The following is a 17,989-nucleotide window of genomic DNA, read 5'->3' as shown; positions in this document are numbered from 1 at the left end:
TAAAGGAAGACATAATGGGAGATAATGCCTTGAGGCATAGAACAGGAAGGGAGCTCATGGTAAGAATATCATCAATTTTTTGATTCAGTATGAGGTGAAATCCTCTTCAGAGGATGGTGGTATGGGAAGCTTGAAGGAGAGAAGAAAAAGTATGAAATAGTCTATGTTTAATGTTTCAATATATATAAGAATAAAAAGATCACCTTTCTGCATTGCAAACTATAGAGGCCTCAATATAGCTTTGTGTTTTCTTCCAGCATAATTAGGGAAGATATAAGTAGGAAAGAAGGGTAGGTCAAGGGTGGGGGAAACAAAGGTTAGATTTTAGCAAGTCGGGGGTGAAAAAGGGCAAAGGTGCAAGGGATTCAAGGGTAGAGGACAATTGCTTAAACTATTGTATTAAAGGAAGAAAAAGGAAGCAGAGTAAAGGTGATGGTCAATGAACAATGACAGGTGGAGAGGGAAATGAGGCAGAGGAGAAATGAAATGATGGGAGGTTATGCTCAGACACAAGATATTCAAAGTTCTTAATCAAAGATAGAGGGCATTTCTAGGTGGATTCAGGCATGTGATTACCCTAAGATGGCCTGAAAAAGAAGGGTCAGTGGGAGCTGAAGAAGTAGCTGGGAGGCCAAATTGCCTGAGGGAACATCAGCATGTATGCTGAAAGCTGTTAATATAGGGGACAGTGATGAAGGCCCTGAAGCTAGTACTGAACCACCTGAAAACCAGAGAGAAGAACCTACTGTATAAATGCTGTATGTAGAGAACTTGTGTCAAAAAATATGAGCTATGTGATATGACAGCCAGAAAGGTGACTATGATCAATGAGAGAAAAAATGGCCAAAATGGCTGCTCCATTCAGCCCTAGTTGGACCAATGTTAGATTCAGTTCTGGGCACTAAATTTTAGGATATTTGCTGATAAATTGGACAAGTCAAAAAAAAAAAAAAAAAAAAAAAAAGAGGGAGGGCTCTGATAAGAGTCCTTAGGAGTCTGCTATACAAGGATGAGCTGAATGAACTTTTTCCTAGAGAAGGGACTGATTTAGCAGGGACATGGTGGCTATCTCATAGTTGAAGAGAGATCATGAGGAAGACTTTATTCTGCTTGGTCTGAGAGGGCAGAACCAGAAATAATGACTGGAGAAACAACAGTGAAGGGTGATTCCAACCTCTTGGGAGAGAAACAGTTGTTAAGAGCAGCTAGGTCGTGCAGTGGATAAAATGCCAGGCCTAGAGTCAATAGGAACACCTGAAGTAAAATCTGGCCTCAGATTTTTATTAGCTGTGTGACCCTGGTCAAGTCTCTTCACCTGTTTGCCCCAGTTTCCTGACCTGTAAAATGAGCTGGAAAAGAAAATGGCAAACTACTCCTGTATCCCTGCCAAGAAAATTCTAATTAGGGTTATGAAGAATTAGACGTGACTGAACAACAATCCCACAGTGGAATGGGCTATCTGATATTTGTAGAAGATAGGGTAGAAGGCATTCCTGTTTAGCTAAGGGTATACTAGAATTAACTCTGAAGTCCCTACCAAGTACATGGCTGGAGTTCTTGCCAGCAAATTTTCTTTCATTTGTTTGCCATCACTGATTTCAAGACAACTATAGGTACATCTAGTTTTATTTGACACATTTCATGCCATTGAATTATGGTTCAAAAGGAGGGAGGGAGGTGAATGATAGAGCCTGTGATATTCTGGAAAGATTTTCCATGTTGTAGGTGCTATAAATAAACATTATACAGTGTGTTACAAGGCAAAACTTCTTAAATTGTGGGTTGTAACCCCAGAGAGTCATTTAACTGAATGTGGGGGCTGCAAAATTATGAGTTATTATCAGTAAGTTTTTAATTTATATACCTATCTTATATGTCTATATACCTGAGGTTGTGTAAAAACATCTGGACTGTAAAGGAGTTGTGAGTGGAAAAAATTTAAGAAGTCCATGGTAGTATATACCTGTAATCAAACCCTATTTTATAGGGAAGCTGAGGCTAGGGAAGCACTTGGATTCAGAAGTTCCAGCTATAATAGACTTAAGGCTAATTGGATTTCTACACTTAGGTACCAAACTGGGGAAATGGGAGGAGGAATCTAGCTGGGGTGGAGTGGATACTATATTGTCTAAGGATCATCAATGAGGTTAATTTTTGAGTGGCTGCTTTACTTTTAGTCTTAGTGATGTGAAAACAATCTTTCTTTTCTTCCACTTCCCAAAATATGTATAACAGATTTTTTTTCAATATGTATTGAATAGTTTTGCTGACTTTTTTTCCAATTCTTTGTTATAAGGGATGGCAATTTTATAGGGCAAAGGAGTAAGGTATAAAGGGAGAGGTAGGTGATACAAAAATAAAAAATAACAATAAAAACAAGAAAAATAAAAAACAAAAAATATGCCTCACTAATAATGTGAAGCTTATAATCTCATAGGCATGCCCAACTAGTCATCATTTTGCAATGTGAATGCAGCAGGATGAATGGCCATCAACTTGGCATTGAAAACTAAGAGTCTATAACAAAAACATCTCATTCATAAGGTACACTAGGGATCCCAGATTTCAACTCGACACACTATCATCCCATCTCCACTTTGTAGTTCAGCTGATTCAGTCTTATCTGACTGAGTTTTTTTAGGACTTTCTTGGCAAAGCTACTGGAAGGATTCACCATTTACAGCATGTTTTACAGATGTGGAACTGAGGCAAATAGAGTGAAGTGACTTGCTCTGTGTCACACAGCTAGTTAATGTCTAAGACCAGTTATGAACTCACAAAGATATATTTTCCTGTCAATTTTATACCCCACCACTGATCCTCCCCAAATTAAACTACTTATTAGGACACTGTATTTTTAGATAAGATACTAGAAAATTACATCAAGAAAAGTCCTCAATCAAGTCTTTTGTTCATCTGCGAACAAAAGAACTTTAAAGTGCAGTCATACTTGTTTTATACAAGTAGAATGTATGAATCTGAAATAGTTTTTATATTCAGATTTTAGGGGGAAGTCATCAACAAAAAACAATTACAATCAACATCAATGGCCAAAAATGTTCTAGAAAGATTGAAAGGCTCTAGTTATCCATGGGAATTTTCATCTTATTCATCTTGAAATATTTTTTAAAAACTTTCATAAAAAAGCCCCATGGTGTGTCAAAATCAATATGATATATTTAAACACATAATTATGGTTAGAAAGTGACAGTGTGAAATCTAAAATAGGTTGGGTTAAACTTTAACTAGTATCCATGAAATTAAGCAACATTCACCTGGGGAAAACACATTAACCACAGTATCCTCACATATACAATCAGTGGTCTGGACTGTCTCTTCCATCACTAATACTAATGCACACATACAACATCTTAGGATAAAAATGAACTAAAGCAAGTCACATGAGACACAAACAATAGATTGGGATGAACACTATTTTACCCCCTAGAACTCTTTTGTTTTTACATACTTAAGAATCTATTTTCTTGCGCAGAAAGTATCCTTTCATCCATTATAGATGCAATGAAACTCCTGAGCGTACAATTATTGATAAGAACCAATCTTGGAGTACTTTAGTATTAAAGGATGTAGAAGGTGTATATGTATATGCTAGCATTTTATTTTCCATCAAAAAGCAATAGAGGCAATTTTAAAGAAAGCTTGAAATGGATTTGAGATTCTTTCACTATAATAGAGATCCCTTGATCAGTGTGGGATTGCTTCCCATCAATAATCTCAGTCTCTGGAGGTACCATATGGTGACTATTACAATACTCCTGTCAGATTTCCCTAACTCATCTCCTTGCTCAGATCCCAAGGATCTTCTTTTTCTAATGAGTGTGGGCTTTGACTATAGAACAGACATGGATGCTCAGACCCACTGCCAACCACCCTGATGCTGCTCCCTTAAGGGCCTTTGCCCCTACACTGCATCTGAACTGTCCTTTCTTTCTCCTTAAAGTATAAGCTGAAATCTAGGGTGTTTAGTTTTTTATTTGTTTTATTTATCCCATCACTCAGAATAGTATTTACTTCATGGTATATGCTCAATTAAGGGCTTTTTAAAAAATTCCTTTCCATATTGTACTTCAGACACTTACCGGGTGCTGTTTTGTAGCACACTGTTCTGGAGGGCAGGGTAGAGGCGTTCTTCACTCTGAGGCTCTGGGTTGTCTGTAAGACTTGCCTCTGCCTCTTCAGTTCCTCCTCTCTCTCCTGGGCTGCTCGGATCTCTTCTTCTATCATGGACAAAGTCCTCTGCTTCCTTGACCTTAGCTTAAAGGGTCCCACCGTCACCTCTGACTCCTGAGTGGCCAAGAGGGAGGCTGTACTCCTCAACTCAGCTGCCTCTGAATACTTGCTAAAGTAGCTTCCTTCTGGCCTGCTCTCCTCGATGTGGACTGGATGAACAGAATGAATAGTGGGGAATTGTTGGGAAGCCGTCTCTTCCCTGAGGTCTCTGTCTTCATCTGTTGCCATCTTTGGTAATACATCTCTTTTTTCTTGAACAGGAGAAGACACTTGAGGTGGCTTAAATGTGCTCTGAGGTTTCTCTGAGCAGGGAACCACTGCCCCAACTTTGTGCTGGGCTTCCCCTGGGCAAATCTTTTGTTCAGCTGGGTCTTTGGTGGCTTTGTCAGCCTGCTCAGCTATGGCTTGTTGGATGGCATTCTGCACCAAAAGACCGGCATGATATTCCAGTGGGTCATCTGCAAGCAGGGAATCTCCAAGCATGGAGGAAGGGGAATAAAAACCATGGTCACTGAATGACTTGGACACTGAACCTTCAGCTCGTCCCTCGGGGGGGATGTCAGTCTGTGGAGTTTGGGGCAGAGAAAAATCTGTCAAGGAGTTTTCTTGTAGGGCATTCATTGTCTCATTGGATGCACCGCTGTCACTGAGATTGTCCATGCTGAAGTCATTGGACAGGGTTTCCAGCACCGTGGTGCCCTGAGATCTCACTGACAGCTCCTCCAAACCAGAGTCCAGCTCCTCTGGGGGTGAAGAGACATAGACTGACCTCGTAAATGGATCTAAGATGCCAGGGTCCTCATCCTTCACCACTGTGAAGACAGCTCGAGCACTTGTAAACTCCCCCTCCTCTGCCCACAGCTTGGCTGATGACACATGTTTTGAAGGGTCAGTACAGGGAGATTCCTTTTCAGGACTAACTGGATTGTTCTGGTTTCCTAAAAGCTGATTCTCTGGAACATAGGAGGCCTTCTGTCCCTTGGCTGCAGATATTCCATCATCCTCCATCTGCCCCACAACTGAAACTGGTCTTGTGATGGTGGACGGCTTATCTGAGTAACTGGAACCCAAAGGTCTATAAAAGGGTTTGATGGAAAACAGTCTGGGTGCTCCTTGGCCCCTGCCTCCTGTTTGTCTGGAATTCTCCATCAACTGAAACTGCTTCCTTGCAGCAGAGAAGTCTATTTGCTCTGTGACAACATCCTCCTTCAGACCACTGGATGGGTCTGCAAGTTCAAAAGAGCAGACTGTCTGTTTAGGGGAGGCTGGAATTGTGGAAGACTGTGGTGGCAGCTGTGGCTGTTGCTGCTGCAGCTGCTGTTCTTGTTGCTGCCTCCTCTCCTTGCGTTCCTTATACTTTTTATGTGACTCTAGAGGCTCATCATCCAGTTGTTCCTCTAGAGTGGGTTCCTGGGGTGGGTTCCACCATTTGGCTGCGATGGCAGGATTTTTTTTCACTGCCTGACTCCGGATTAGTTCTCGCCTCTCTTTTTCTAGTTCCAGCATCTCCTCTGATGGCCTTACCTTTCGGACTCTATATGCTTCCTTCTCATTGTTATCATCCTCAAAAAGTTTGGATGGCTTCTTATCCTCATGGAAGGCACGCAATTCAAATTTTGCTTCTTTCTTCAAAGTGGTGAGAGTGGTCTCCCCATCTCGGAAAGACCCCTTTGAACTGGTTGAAGAACTGGGGCTCACAGGGGCTTGAAGGTTATCCCTCTGCCCATCTGGAGAGTGACCATTTGCCCTGAAGGTGTCTGCCATGATTTCACCTTGGCTCAGCTCTATGAGAGGAGGGGCCTGCCTGCCAACAAGAAGAACTGCTTCCCTTTCAGGGAGTTCTATGTGGTTTGTTGTGTGGACAGATGGACCTGGACTGCCCACAGTGATGGTTACACCTGGCTCTGGCGAAGATATCCCATTGTAAGACACATCAGCAGCAGAGTCACAACAATTGGCCTCTAACACTTCATCTAGATACTGGATCTCTCTAGCCACCTCATTATCCAGGGATTCATGGTGGTCTGAGATGAGGCCATTATGAGGGGAATAAAAAGGAGAGGAACTGTCCATGGAATGTGATGCTGAAGAAATCCCAGAGACACTTTTACATTCTGCAATGGGGATTTCTATTTCCATGTTCTTGTTGCTAGGGGAAAGAATGCTGGTGGGAGGTCCCAGCAGATTGGCACTATAGTGATCTCCACCTTTTGTCAATCTGATGTTATCCTCAAGAAGCTTGTGGGGTTTCTAAAACAGAAAAGAGAAAGAAAAGTCTGAATTAGATGCTTCTGTTGTATATTTATTTTATCTAATTACATCACATAATTTTCTGGAAGAGCTACTAAAATGGTCAGAACATTTTTCTCCCTCTGCTCCTTTAGTCACCCCTATTTTTTGCACTCTGTGGGAAAACAGATATATTTGAGACATAAATAATATCCAGCATTTCATGTACATGCATTGCATATTAGATCTATGACTTGTATAGTTTTTTGAATAGTTTCATGGTTTAAATACTATTAATAGAAATTTGTTATTAACTAATTTGGTTAATATTTGTTAATTAATTAACTGATTTAATAGTTTAATGCTAAAGGAAGTTTAATGCGAAGCAATAGAAAAATTGTTGGATTTCTAGTTAGAAGGCCTGTGTTCACACACTTCTCTGGTATTTACTGTCCCTGGCCTCTGGGGGAGTCATTTAATCTCTCTAGTCCTCAATTTGCTTATCTCTGAAGTGAGGAGTTTCTTTTCAGTTTTAAATATATGATTCAAGAATAGATAATTCTTTAAATCTTTTCTTATTCTGAATAAACACAAACATTTTGTACACCTAGAAAGCTAGAACATGTGCACAAACCCACAAATATATTCATATTCTCTCTCAATCTGTGTGTGTATATGACATCTCCCTCCTCTCCCCACAAAAAATAGCCTCACTTATAGTAAAAAAAATATAATCAAGCAAAATAAATTTATGTTGAAATGTTTGTATTTGGAAATGTACATTCTATTATGTACCTAAAGTCCATCCATCATCTCTCCACCAAGGGACAGAAAGCTTGCTTCATCAGATTATTGCATTAACCAAAGTCCCTAAGTTTAATTTCAAAGTTACTTCTTTTTCAAAGATGTCATTATATAAATAATCCTCCTGGTTTGACTTACTTCAATCTACATCAGATCATGCAAGTCTTCCCAGGTTTTCCTGAAGCCAAACTTTTCATTATTTCTTAAGACACTGTAATATTCCATTACAATCACATACTGTCATTTGTTTAACCATTTCTTAACTGACAGGCACTATGCCCTTTTTGTTTTCAGTTCTTTGCTATAATAAAATGTACTGCTATAAATATCTTTACACATTATTCCTTTTCCTTTTTCTTTGATCTCTTTAGAGATACATAGATATTTCTAATTTTTAAGAAGGTAAAGGAAAACTGCCACCCCAAATTGGAGTAATACTAAATATAGCTCTGCCATTCAAGAAAGATTATTAAATGAGAATTTTTAAAAATGTATTACTCATATAACATTCTTTTTCTTTAAATTTTGATTCCTTCCTATCTGCCCACTAAGAAAGCAAGCAATATATTTATTATACTATACATATGATTATATATGTATATGATTATAATTATATGGGTGAGATCACACGAAACATATTCATGAAAACCAATTAAAAACATTTAGATCAGATTTCATCCATACTACTTGCTGAAGTCAAAAGAAGTGACAATTCAAGACCAACTTCAGATGACAGTCCTGCTGATACAGAGATAGTTTTTTTTCCCCTTTCAGTATGAGAAAAAATGCCACTGAGTTTAAAAATCATAACTTCTCAAGAAACTTTGATCTATTTTCGTTTGTGGAATCAGTCCCTTTTTATGAGCTAGATTTACTGCAGGAGGCAAGAAATTTTAAAATACCACCCAAGGAAACCATCTGAAAATAGCAAAAGTTTAAAATGAATGGTTCCTTTACATCTAGAGAGACCTTTTGACATGGCTCTATTTTACACATGTACTATTAATACCAAAACTTAAGTCACTAGACAAAACCGTTCTGTTTTCCCCTCATTGCTAACTTTTATGGTGATTATTTTTAGTAGCTTAATTAGATTACAGAGATTAGGATCTGACTGTATTTTCTCAATTCTTCCAAGTTAAATTAATTTAAATGTTTCATTATGTAAGCAAATTCATATAAATAATAGTGCTACTTAATATCCTATCAGTTTTCTAGCATTCTCATTTTTGTTATAATTTACTTTTGTGTGGTGTTATTGGTTTCCTACAGGAGTTTTTAAGATCAGTTTTTGACCCATGTGATTTTAAGATTTAGCCTAAAGATATTTTAAATTCCAAGCTTAATTGTTTTTATTAAGGGACACCAAAATATTTGTGTATTATTTACAGAAATAAACTCTGTTCTTTAAGGTGAGTCCTCCTCCCAACCCTAAAATAGATTTCCTATCTGATCCAACTTCATTTTCCCTTTTATAGTGTCTTTGATATCACATGTACTTATAACCCATGAGCATATACAAATTTTATGAAAAAAGCAAACAAAAACCAAACAAGCAAAAAAACAAAACAAAACAAAAAAAACTGAGCTAAAATATTTGACCCACAGTGTGACCATAGATAATCACTTAAACAATATTCTGTTTTAACTATTCCTTGCCACTCTTCTGTAAGAATTGTAGAATAAAGTTTGTTGAAACGTGTGTGTATGTGTGTGTGTGTATGTGTGTGTCTTTATGTGAGAAAGAGTGACATTTATTTTCCCCTCTATATTCTGCACAGCAGACTTCTTATCAGTGCAATTCTATGCAGACAACTGTTTAATCTTTTGCTTATCATCTAATTTTACCCTTGTTAATTTATGCAAAAGCATTGTTAATTATGAGTGGTCAAAATGATCTAGTCTGTCTTTTATGACTTCTATTATATCATTTAGTTAAGAATTCCTCCCCAGGATAAAACGAAATCATGGCTCTTTCAAATTATTTTTTGAAGGCAAAAACTTTCACATTTTGAAACTGTGATATATGGGACTGCTCCAATTATTGGGAAGATTTTCCTTATATTGAAGATTGTTCTATTGGGGTAGCTAGGTGGTACAGTCGATAGAGAGCATCAGCCCTGAAGTTAGGAGAACCTGAGTTCAAATGTGAACTCAGACACTTAACACTTCCTAGCTGTAAGACCCTGGGTAAGTCACTTAACCCCAATTGTCTCAGCCAAAAAAACCCAAAAAAACTCAGGAAGATGAGTCTCCTTCACTCTAAATCTAGCACTCTACCCACTGAGCCATCTGACTGACCTGTACTTAGCAAGCTGCATAAAGTGATGGATCTGAAGATCAATCAAAGCGAGTTAAGATGACAGTTTTTACAAGATAGAAAATGTTTTTAATATAATAGAAAAAGCACCCTAAAATTCAAGTCTCATTATTTCAATCCTAGCCCACAAACTGCAACTAACTGTGGAGAATAAAGGCACATAAAATCTCTGGCTTCTCTATTTGTAAAATAAAGAGACTGAGCCATTCTAAGGTTTCCTCCAAGGTCTGGCATTTTTATCAGTTCCAAAGCAAGTTCACCACATTGTAATTTAGTGGCCTGAATCAATCACTTCTGTAATCCATATAATAATTGTTGTTGAATAAATTAGAGATAATATGTTCACTTAAAAAAAAAAGAATTGTCATTTTATATGGCCAGAAAACAAAATGAACATAAAGTTTATCTAGATTCTCTTGAGTAATACATAAAGTATGATCAAAATCAGTTAATTCTTTTCAAAACTGCATAGCATCTAATGAGTAGATAGATAGAGTGAAATAAAGTGTAGAAAGGAGGTCTAACATTGATTGATAGCTTACTTAGGCTATGTCTCTTACTAGACCATTTAGCATTGGCTTGAGCAGACATCAAGCTGGATCCAGAATTAAAAGAACAAGTTGGATGGCATATGGGAAGTTATATAATGCTTTTAATGATCCCAAGTCTCCCCAAGAAACAGAAATTCATCTTTGTTAATGACAATATTTTTCCAGTGAAGCACATTTAGGGTTGTGAATCATAATATATCATCATAGTCAAAGAATCAAAATGTCAGGTAACCTAAAGGACTATGAAGAGAAGATGAATAGTGGATTGTGTTGAGATCAAGGAATAAATAAGAATGAGCAGCAGGTAGGGCCATAAGGCCCTTTTGTTGAGTTAAACATGCCCAGCATAATGGCCTATTACATTGAGCATTTGGCAGTTTTCTTCTACTTCCCAAATATCCTTAAGACTTACAACTCTTGCAAACAGCATAACCCAAAATCTCTTGCAACTTTCTACAAAATATTTTTAAAAGAAAAAACAAAACAAATAACAACAACAACAACAACCCTACCCTGAAACAAACAATTTTAATCATATTCTCAGTTAAATACAATTAGGAGAATACATTTACTATTACAAGAAGAATCATACAGTATAATAGTTCTTAACCTTTTCAAGTCTGAAGACCTTTTTTAAGGAACCAAAACTTTCAGATATTCATATGTTAATAAATGTACTACAGGCAAGGAAAGATTAGAGAATAAGCATTTATTAAGCATTTACTGTGTGCCATGCAAAATTGCTACAGTGTACAAATATTATCTCATCAAATCCTAACAGCAACCTTAGAAAGTAGGTGCTATGATTATACCTATTTTACAGTTGAGGAAACTGAGACAGAGGTTATATAATTTGCCCTGGGTCATGAAGCTAGTGTATGAAGTGGGATTTGAACTCAGTCTTCCCAATTCTAGGTCCAGCACTCTTGTTTCTGTACTACCTTTCTCTATTGGTATCCATTGAAAATTAAGTGACTCTTTAAAACTAAAATGTTTAGTCACATTATCTTTGATACATAAATAATACTTGTTCTATCCCCCTCCCGCAAATTATTACTGTTTTTAAAATATATTGATGCTGTTTGGGGGGAAAAAGAATCTTCACCTTTTAAAGAATCACTGAATTGACAGTAATTTTGTTCAGTATATCTCAATCAGCCTTGGGTGCTTGGGTGCATATGGATTTGTGGACTCCTTATAGTAAATCAGAGCTTTCCTTTTATCTACCCACTGAGCCACCTGACTGACCTGTACCCCATCCCAAATCAACTTAGTAACTTGTAATCAGTAATTTATTGATTACTCAGTAATCATTAAGTTGCTGCATTCTCTAAAACCAAGCATAAATGTTCATATTATCCTCATTATGAAGTATTATCAAGGCTAAGAAAGAGGTTGACTGTACAGAAATGAAATAAATAGTTGACTTGAGATGATAAAGTTAGGGCAGAGATTGCCTTAAGCATTGTTCTGTGTAGGCTGGTATGCCATAAGCAGTCAGCACCCACTAACCAACAACATTTGTGACACAATGTGGTGAAAAGGAAGCAGGCAAATTTCCAGAGCTATGTAATGCTCTCATAGTTATTTCTTATGATCACTGCAGATGGTATGTAAGGATATAAGATGTAAACTGGAATGCTTGTCTTCAAAACTGCCTTTTTCCTTTTACTTAAGTCTACCTTGGAGCTGCTAGGTGTCACAGGAGACAGCTGGCCCTTTAAACAGGAAGACCCGCCTTCAAATCTGACCTCAAACACTCAGACAGCAAACCAGTTGCTGGTTATTGCAAACAACAAACAACTTCAACAAAATAAAAAGAGAGAACATGATGTAGTGGAGAGGGCACAGAACTTGGGAGTCAGAATAATCTGGCCAAATACAGCCTCTAATAATTAGTAGTATGACTGGCCAAATCACTTCTCAGTTTCTTCGTCTATATAGTAAACTGATGAAGAAAAGGGCACCCCACTCCTATATCTTTTGCTAAGAAAAATCCCAAACAGAGTGGTGGACAATTGGGTTTGACTGAAACAACAACAACAATAAATAAATCTACTTTAGAGAATTCTGTAATTATATCATAATAGAAAAGAATACAAGAGCAAGAGAAAGCAGTGTTACTGCTTCATCAGTGGTCCTGTCTCATACTCCATAAATCACTTTCATCCTATGTATCAGCCCTTCTAGGTATAAACAAATGTGCACTGTATTAATTTCACAGCCTATGAATTTTATCTTCATGTCATTCACCAAAATAACTTTCTTTGTGCTCTGCACTAGAAGTTCATTCTATTTGGGCTTGAAAAACCAAATGGCATCCAGTTGAGATTAACTTTGGTTAAGGCTCACACCCAGATGGAACAATTGGTGGGTTCGACCCCATCCTGGAGTCAAAACACTATTCCATTTGCAGATTGATGGCTGATGCATCTTGCAATGAATGCTACATTATTTCCTCTTCTAATTTTTAACAAATCAGAAAAAAAAATCAAGCATTTAGGAGCATCATTTTTAGTCACAGAACTAGAAGACATGTGTCCTCTGCCAAAGAATTTAGTACACCAAAGCTGGGCTACATGTTCTGAACATTTCCATTTTTAAAGTCTATGTTTCCATCTTCAGAGTGTCCCTCCGGAACAGAAGCCCATAGTGAATTACAATTCTGTTTTTCAGAGTCCCACTAGGTTTATTAACACTTGCCACACAAATAGATATGCTATTTGGATAGGTATATAAGGAAGCTAAGTAGCACAGTGATAAAGAGTACTGAGTCTTGAACAAGGAAGAGGAAGTAAAATCTAACCTCAGATATTTACTGCACAAGCTACTTTACCTCCCTCTAACTCAATCTTCTTATTTGTAAAACAGGAAAAGAATAACATTAGGGCTGTTATAATATTTGTATTAATACTTAGCACGACACCGAGAACACAGTAGGTGAATAATAAATTCTTGTTTCTCTCCTACTCCCTAGGTCATTATGAAGAGCAAATAAAATCTTTAGTTCCCTCAAATATAAAATGAGGGTAACTTGATTCAAGATCCTTCTAGGTCTTAATGAGTGATCCTAAGATTTAGTCCAATTAGAAGACAGTAGATGATTTCATTTGCTAGCATGTGTTAAAACAAAACAAAAACAAAAAACTGTAATGTTTGGTTTCTTTTTTTTAAACATTTCCTGTTCTTCCACTCTATCCTGCTCACCATTATGATCTCTCTTTTGCTTTCTTCCAGCATCCTGCCCTAGATATACATACAGTGACCTGAATTACTCAAATATAAGAGGCCACTGCTATAAAATCAAGCTTCTATTCTCTAAATTAATCCAGGTTACCAAGGCCAAAGTACATTAGAAGAAGTTCCCCTTTAATCTAGTTTTTTTACAATTCCACTAGAAATATAAACTTACTTTCTGCCAATGAACAGAATATAAAACATGATTTCCTGGCTGCCTTTAAGACAGGCAATATGGGCCTTTTTCCTTTTTTCTACTTTTCTTTTGAAATCTTAGTTCTGAATGTACGGGATATAGTGGTGTAATGTCTAAGGATTCATTTCTTGGGACCTGGTTTGGGTACCCCTCTAATGGTATCCAAAAGTTTTGGGTACCCCCTCCTGATATCAAAAAAGTTTTCACATCTGCTAATACTTCACAAAACATAAGATTTTTGTAAGTTTTAGCTAAATCATATCCAAGTATTCATGAGGGACTGAAAAGCTCAATTATTTTCTAATTGTTCAATCAATTTCAATCATGACCCTATTGGGGGTTTTCTTGGCAAAGATACTGAAATGATTTGACATTTCTTTCTCTAGCTCATTTTACAGATGAGGAAACTGAGGCAAACAGAGTTAAATGACTTACCCAGCATCACATAGCTAAGAAGTGACTGAGGCCAGATTTAAACTTGGGAAGATGAGTTTTTCCCAATTCCAGACCTGACACTCTATCCACTACCACTTAGCTGCCCTTGTGCTTCTAGAACTCATTAAATAGCCAGTATCTGATTCCAATTCATAGAATCATAATTCAAAAGCTAGAAGGCAATTTCCAGACAGATTATGCATTCCCAAACTTCCCTCATTTTATAGTTCCCCTGAGGAAACTGAGGCTCAAAGAAGTTGTTAAATGATTTGCCCCCAGGTATTTTTCCACACAAATAAGCAAAGTAGCAGGATGAAGATTTGAACCAAAAGTCCAATTCAAAATCTAGTATCCTTCCCAATGTAGCACATGCTGACTTTTAGATTGGATCATTGATCTTTCTGGGTAATTTATGAGATTAATGAGACAATGCATCACTAACTCCCTAGTTTGGTAATATTAAGACAAGAGTCACAAGGAAAAGGCTACTGTTGACAGGAAGAAGGGCTGCAGAGCCAGGAAGTGAAGGGGGGAGCCAGTGGGTAGTAACCTGAACAAAAAATCTATTTAGTCCCAAGGAGCCTTTCCTTTTGGTTCCCTCCCCTTCATCCCCCCTAAGTGAAACTTCTTCCTTCCTGCCTAAGAAACTACTGGTTTGAGTTGGCAAGCTGAAATCTGATCTATGCCTCTAAGTCCAAGCTCTCAGGGATATATATATATAGACCCTCATAGATAATTACAGTTGGACTTACATGATAATCCTGGACATCTCAACTTTAAGACAACAGTTATTCCACAGCTGCTGCATCAAAGCAGAAGCATACAGAAACATGTTGTTAATGTGTTATCAGAAGCTGGTAAAACCAAGAGAGTCTCTCAACTTCATTCCAAGAGACTACCATAGGGGTGGGGTTTAAGTGGAAAGGAGAAAAGGCATCAATACTTATTTTTTTTAATTTTTCTTTTTTTGCTCAAAATAAAAGAATATTTGAATAAGATGGTGCAGATTGGAAATTATTTGCTGGCCTGAAGAAACTCCAAGAACATTTTGAATATACATGATGAAAGCAAAATGGCCAAATTACATGGACTAAGTTGATCATTTGAAAGAATTTTCATCAGTATGATTCTTCTTCCTCCATCAACACAGACTACAACCCCTCCACATTTCATGAATTGCTATAGTTAAAGCAACAACTACTTATCAGCCTCATTCCTTGCCCTGATTTGAGTGCCTCCTTATCGATGCTGACAAGTAGTCAACTTAAATGTCAGGAAGCACATCTGGAAAACATCATGGTATTATTTGATTAACACATTTACTACTTGGACTTTTAGAAGACAAAATGTAACTGTGTTTATGTATGTGTTTATCTTAGAAGAGATGGAAAGGAGGGAATAGGAAAGAGAATTCCTGCCTCCTCTGTATCATAACTATGAAAGGATCTATTCTTGTAATTACCCAGATGCTTACTCACTATTTGAGGTGGCTGGAACACTGGTAAGTTACTGAGTTTCCTTTCTGAATGAATGGAGCCATTTCAATATAAGATCTAGAATAGCTAGTACTATACTTTCTGCTTGGTGCTCTCTCTATATATTACAAGCATTCTCCTTAAAAATTCCTATTTGAGTCAGAGAAGGAACCTTTTTATGCAGAGCTTCTAAAGGCCGCACCAAAATAAAGATGTTATCAAAGTGATAATTGTGGGTTTTTGAAACTCCTGGAAGAGAGAGAGAGAGAGAGAGAGAGAGAGAGAGAGAGAGAGAGAGAGCGAGAACGCGATGTGAGCCCGGGCATATATGTGGTATTTTTAGTTAGTTGACTTTGTTTATAAAGATAAAACTAATTTAGTTTCACCTTCCCTTCCCACCCAGTCAGGGATTCCAGCAAATCCCCAGTCTCAAGCAGGGGTTCTTAACCTTTTTTGTGGGTCATGGATCCCTTAGGCAATGTCACTGGAATGTTTTCAATTGCATGAAACAAAATGCTTCAGCTTACAAAGGAAGCCAATTACATTGAAAGTTATGAAAATATTAGGGAAAAAAAGTTCATGGACTGGAAAGGGAAGCCTCAGTATAAGATTTCAAGTTTACAAATCTCCTAAATACAGGAGCTATGAAAAGTTGGTATTACCACGAACCTACTATAGGTAGCACAACACAGCTAAGCTCGGAGAAAGAAAAGACAGCACACTAACATATTCTCTCAGTTAACACTGTGATTACAGCCTATTTTTAGTGTCTCCAAAACAGGGGGATGCACTTGAGTCTAAACAGCCAGAAGGAAACAAGACAATGCACAATGCCACAAGTTCCAGTCACTTTGTTGAGAAATGTCAGAACAAGGAAAACTGAAGGATAATCTAGCACTTTAATGTTTGCAAAACAATTGATTTCATTTACAAAAATGGAACAACCAAAAATGTAAGTTCCTAATTAGAATTAAAAATTAAAATGGTGGGGGAAAAAAAAGACTTAAAAATATAAATCCCTTAATATCCTATCCCGAAAAGCCTGGCAAACAACAAGATCGATTATGGTTGCTTCCCATAAAAAAAGCCTGTGTGCCCAATTTCTCTTTTCCTCTTCATCTCCTGGAACTATCTATGATTTTAAGGATATGTGAGAAATTAAAAGAAAGCCACCAGTCTAAGCTGAACTGCACCCCAGCCCCTAACCTGATGGTACTAATTACCCTGAGCATGCAAGCCCAGACAGAGGAATTCCACATCTAGCACTACTTAGGACTGAAAGGCAAGGCTGGCCTTTTAGATTAGAAAGAGAAGGACAAAACCACTGGTCAGTCAGCAAATTTACTTACCCCTGCCCTAGCGTGTGCATCCCAAGTGTCCTCAGTCACAAACTGCCTTGGTTTTTTTTTTTTTTTTTTCCTCTCCTCAGATTCCTTCACACTGACTGGCTCATCAAGCTAAATTCCTCCCCTAACTCCTTATGCCTCCTCAGTGTGATGTCATAGCCTCCCCCCTTTCATTCCCGAGAAGCCCATTCACACAGAGGCATTTCCTTTGCAATCCCTCTCAAGTTTAGGAGAAAAAAAAAGATTGCCCTTGGAAAGTAAAAAGCATCTTTAACCTTTTATTTTCAGTCCACTGAGTGGCTAAGGTCCTTCCTACTTCCCCCTTCTTCTCACAACTTTGAACTTATTTTCAATTTCTTATCTATGTACATGTTTCCCACCCCCACAACCCAAGGAGAATAGAAACTGAAGGCAGAATCTGTGTATGTGTGTGTGTGTGTGTGTGTGTGCGCGCGCGCCTGTATATGTCCATATTGTTCAGCACAGTGGCCAGTATTGAACAAACCCTAAACAGAGAATTTCTGGATGAATCTGAAAGGCAGTTCCTTCATTAGGTCTAAAAGCGGACGCCATCCCAGGCCGCTTAAACCAAGCAACCCTAACATCAACTCGCCCAGGGGTTTATTATGGACAATGCTCAGAAATCTGTGGGTCCAACCACAGCTTTATGCCTATTGTACTAGAAATATCAACCCTAAAATACTTTGAAAACTGATCGCATATAATGCAAACATCTTTGAGAAATTATTATAATACTTAAGTATTTATGGAGCTTAACAACCCCTCAAAGCGTATGCCTCAATTAGAAACATCAGCTTGATTTCACGTTGCCGGCTTAACCATCATTAATATTTTCTGCTTATTCCAACTTCAACTCATCGGTATCGAAATAATTTATATTTATCCACCAGAAGAAATCCTCAAACTCCCAGAAATTCCATTCCCCTGAGAGAAAAAATGAACGAAAATCTATTTGCCCCTTTCGTCTGCCCTACTATTATAGGTCTCTCAACCCTCCCCGTAATCATATTATTTCCATGCCTAATTTTTTCAACACCCAAACGTTGACTTCCTAACCGAATCCAAATTCTACAAATCTGACTTATCCGACTCATTACTAAACAAATAATATCTATACACAATAA

The 17,989-nt window shown here is 37.6% G+C and overlaps 1 protein-coding gene across 1 annotated transcript; it reads right to left on the bottom strand.

The window, feature by feature from the left end:
- Positions 1-4,035: 4,035 nt before the first annotated feature.
- Positions 4,036-16,954, bottom strand: LOC127543022 (A-kinase anchor protein 2-like). The gene is made up of 2 exons (XM_051968983.1): positions 16,848-16,954; positions 4,036-6,501 (listed from the first exon to the last, which is right to left on the bottom strand). Exon 2 carries the CDS (start codon positions 6,388-6,390, stop codon positions 4,051-4,053), a length of 2,340 nt encoding a protein of 779 aa, XP_051824943.1. The 5' UTR covers positions 6,391-6,501; positions 16,848-16,954; the 3' UTR covers positions 4,036-4,050.
- Between the last annotated feature and the right edge of the window lie 1,035 nt (positions 16,955-17,989).

This window comes from Antechinus flavipes, chromosome X, assembly GCF_016432865.1.
Source record: "Antechinus flavipes isolate AdamAnt ecotype Samford, QLD, Australia chromosome X, AdamAnt_v2, whole genome shotgun sequence".
In the NCBI taxonomy this organism is placed as follows: Eukaryota; Metazoa; Chordata; class Mammalia; order Dasyuromorphia; family Dasyuridae; genus Antechinus; species Antechinus flavipes.
This window is presented reverse-complemented; position numbering and strand designations above follow the sequence as displayed.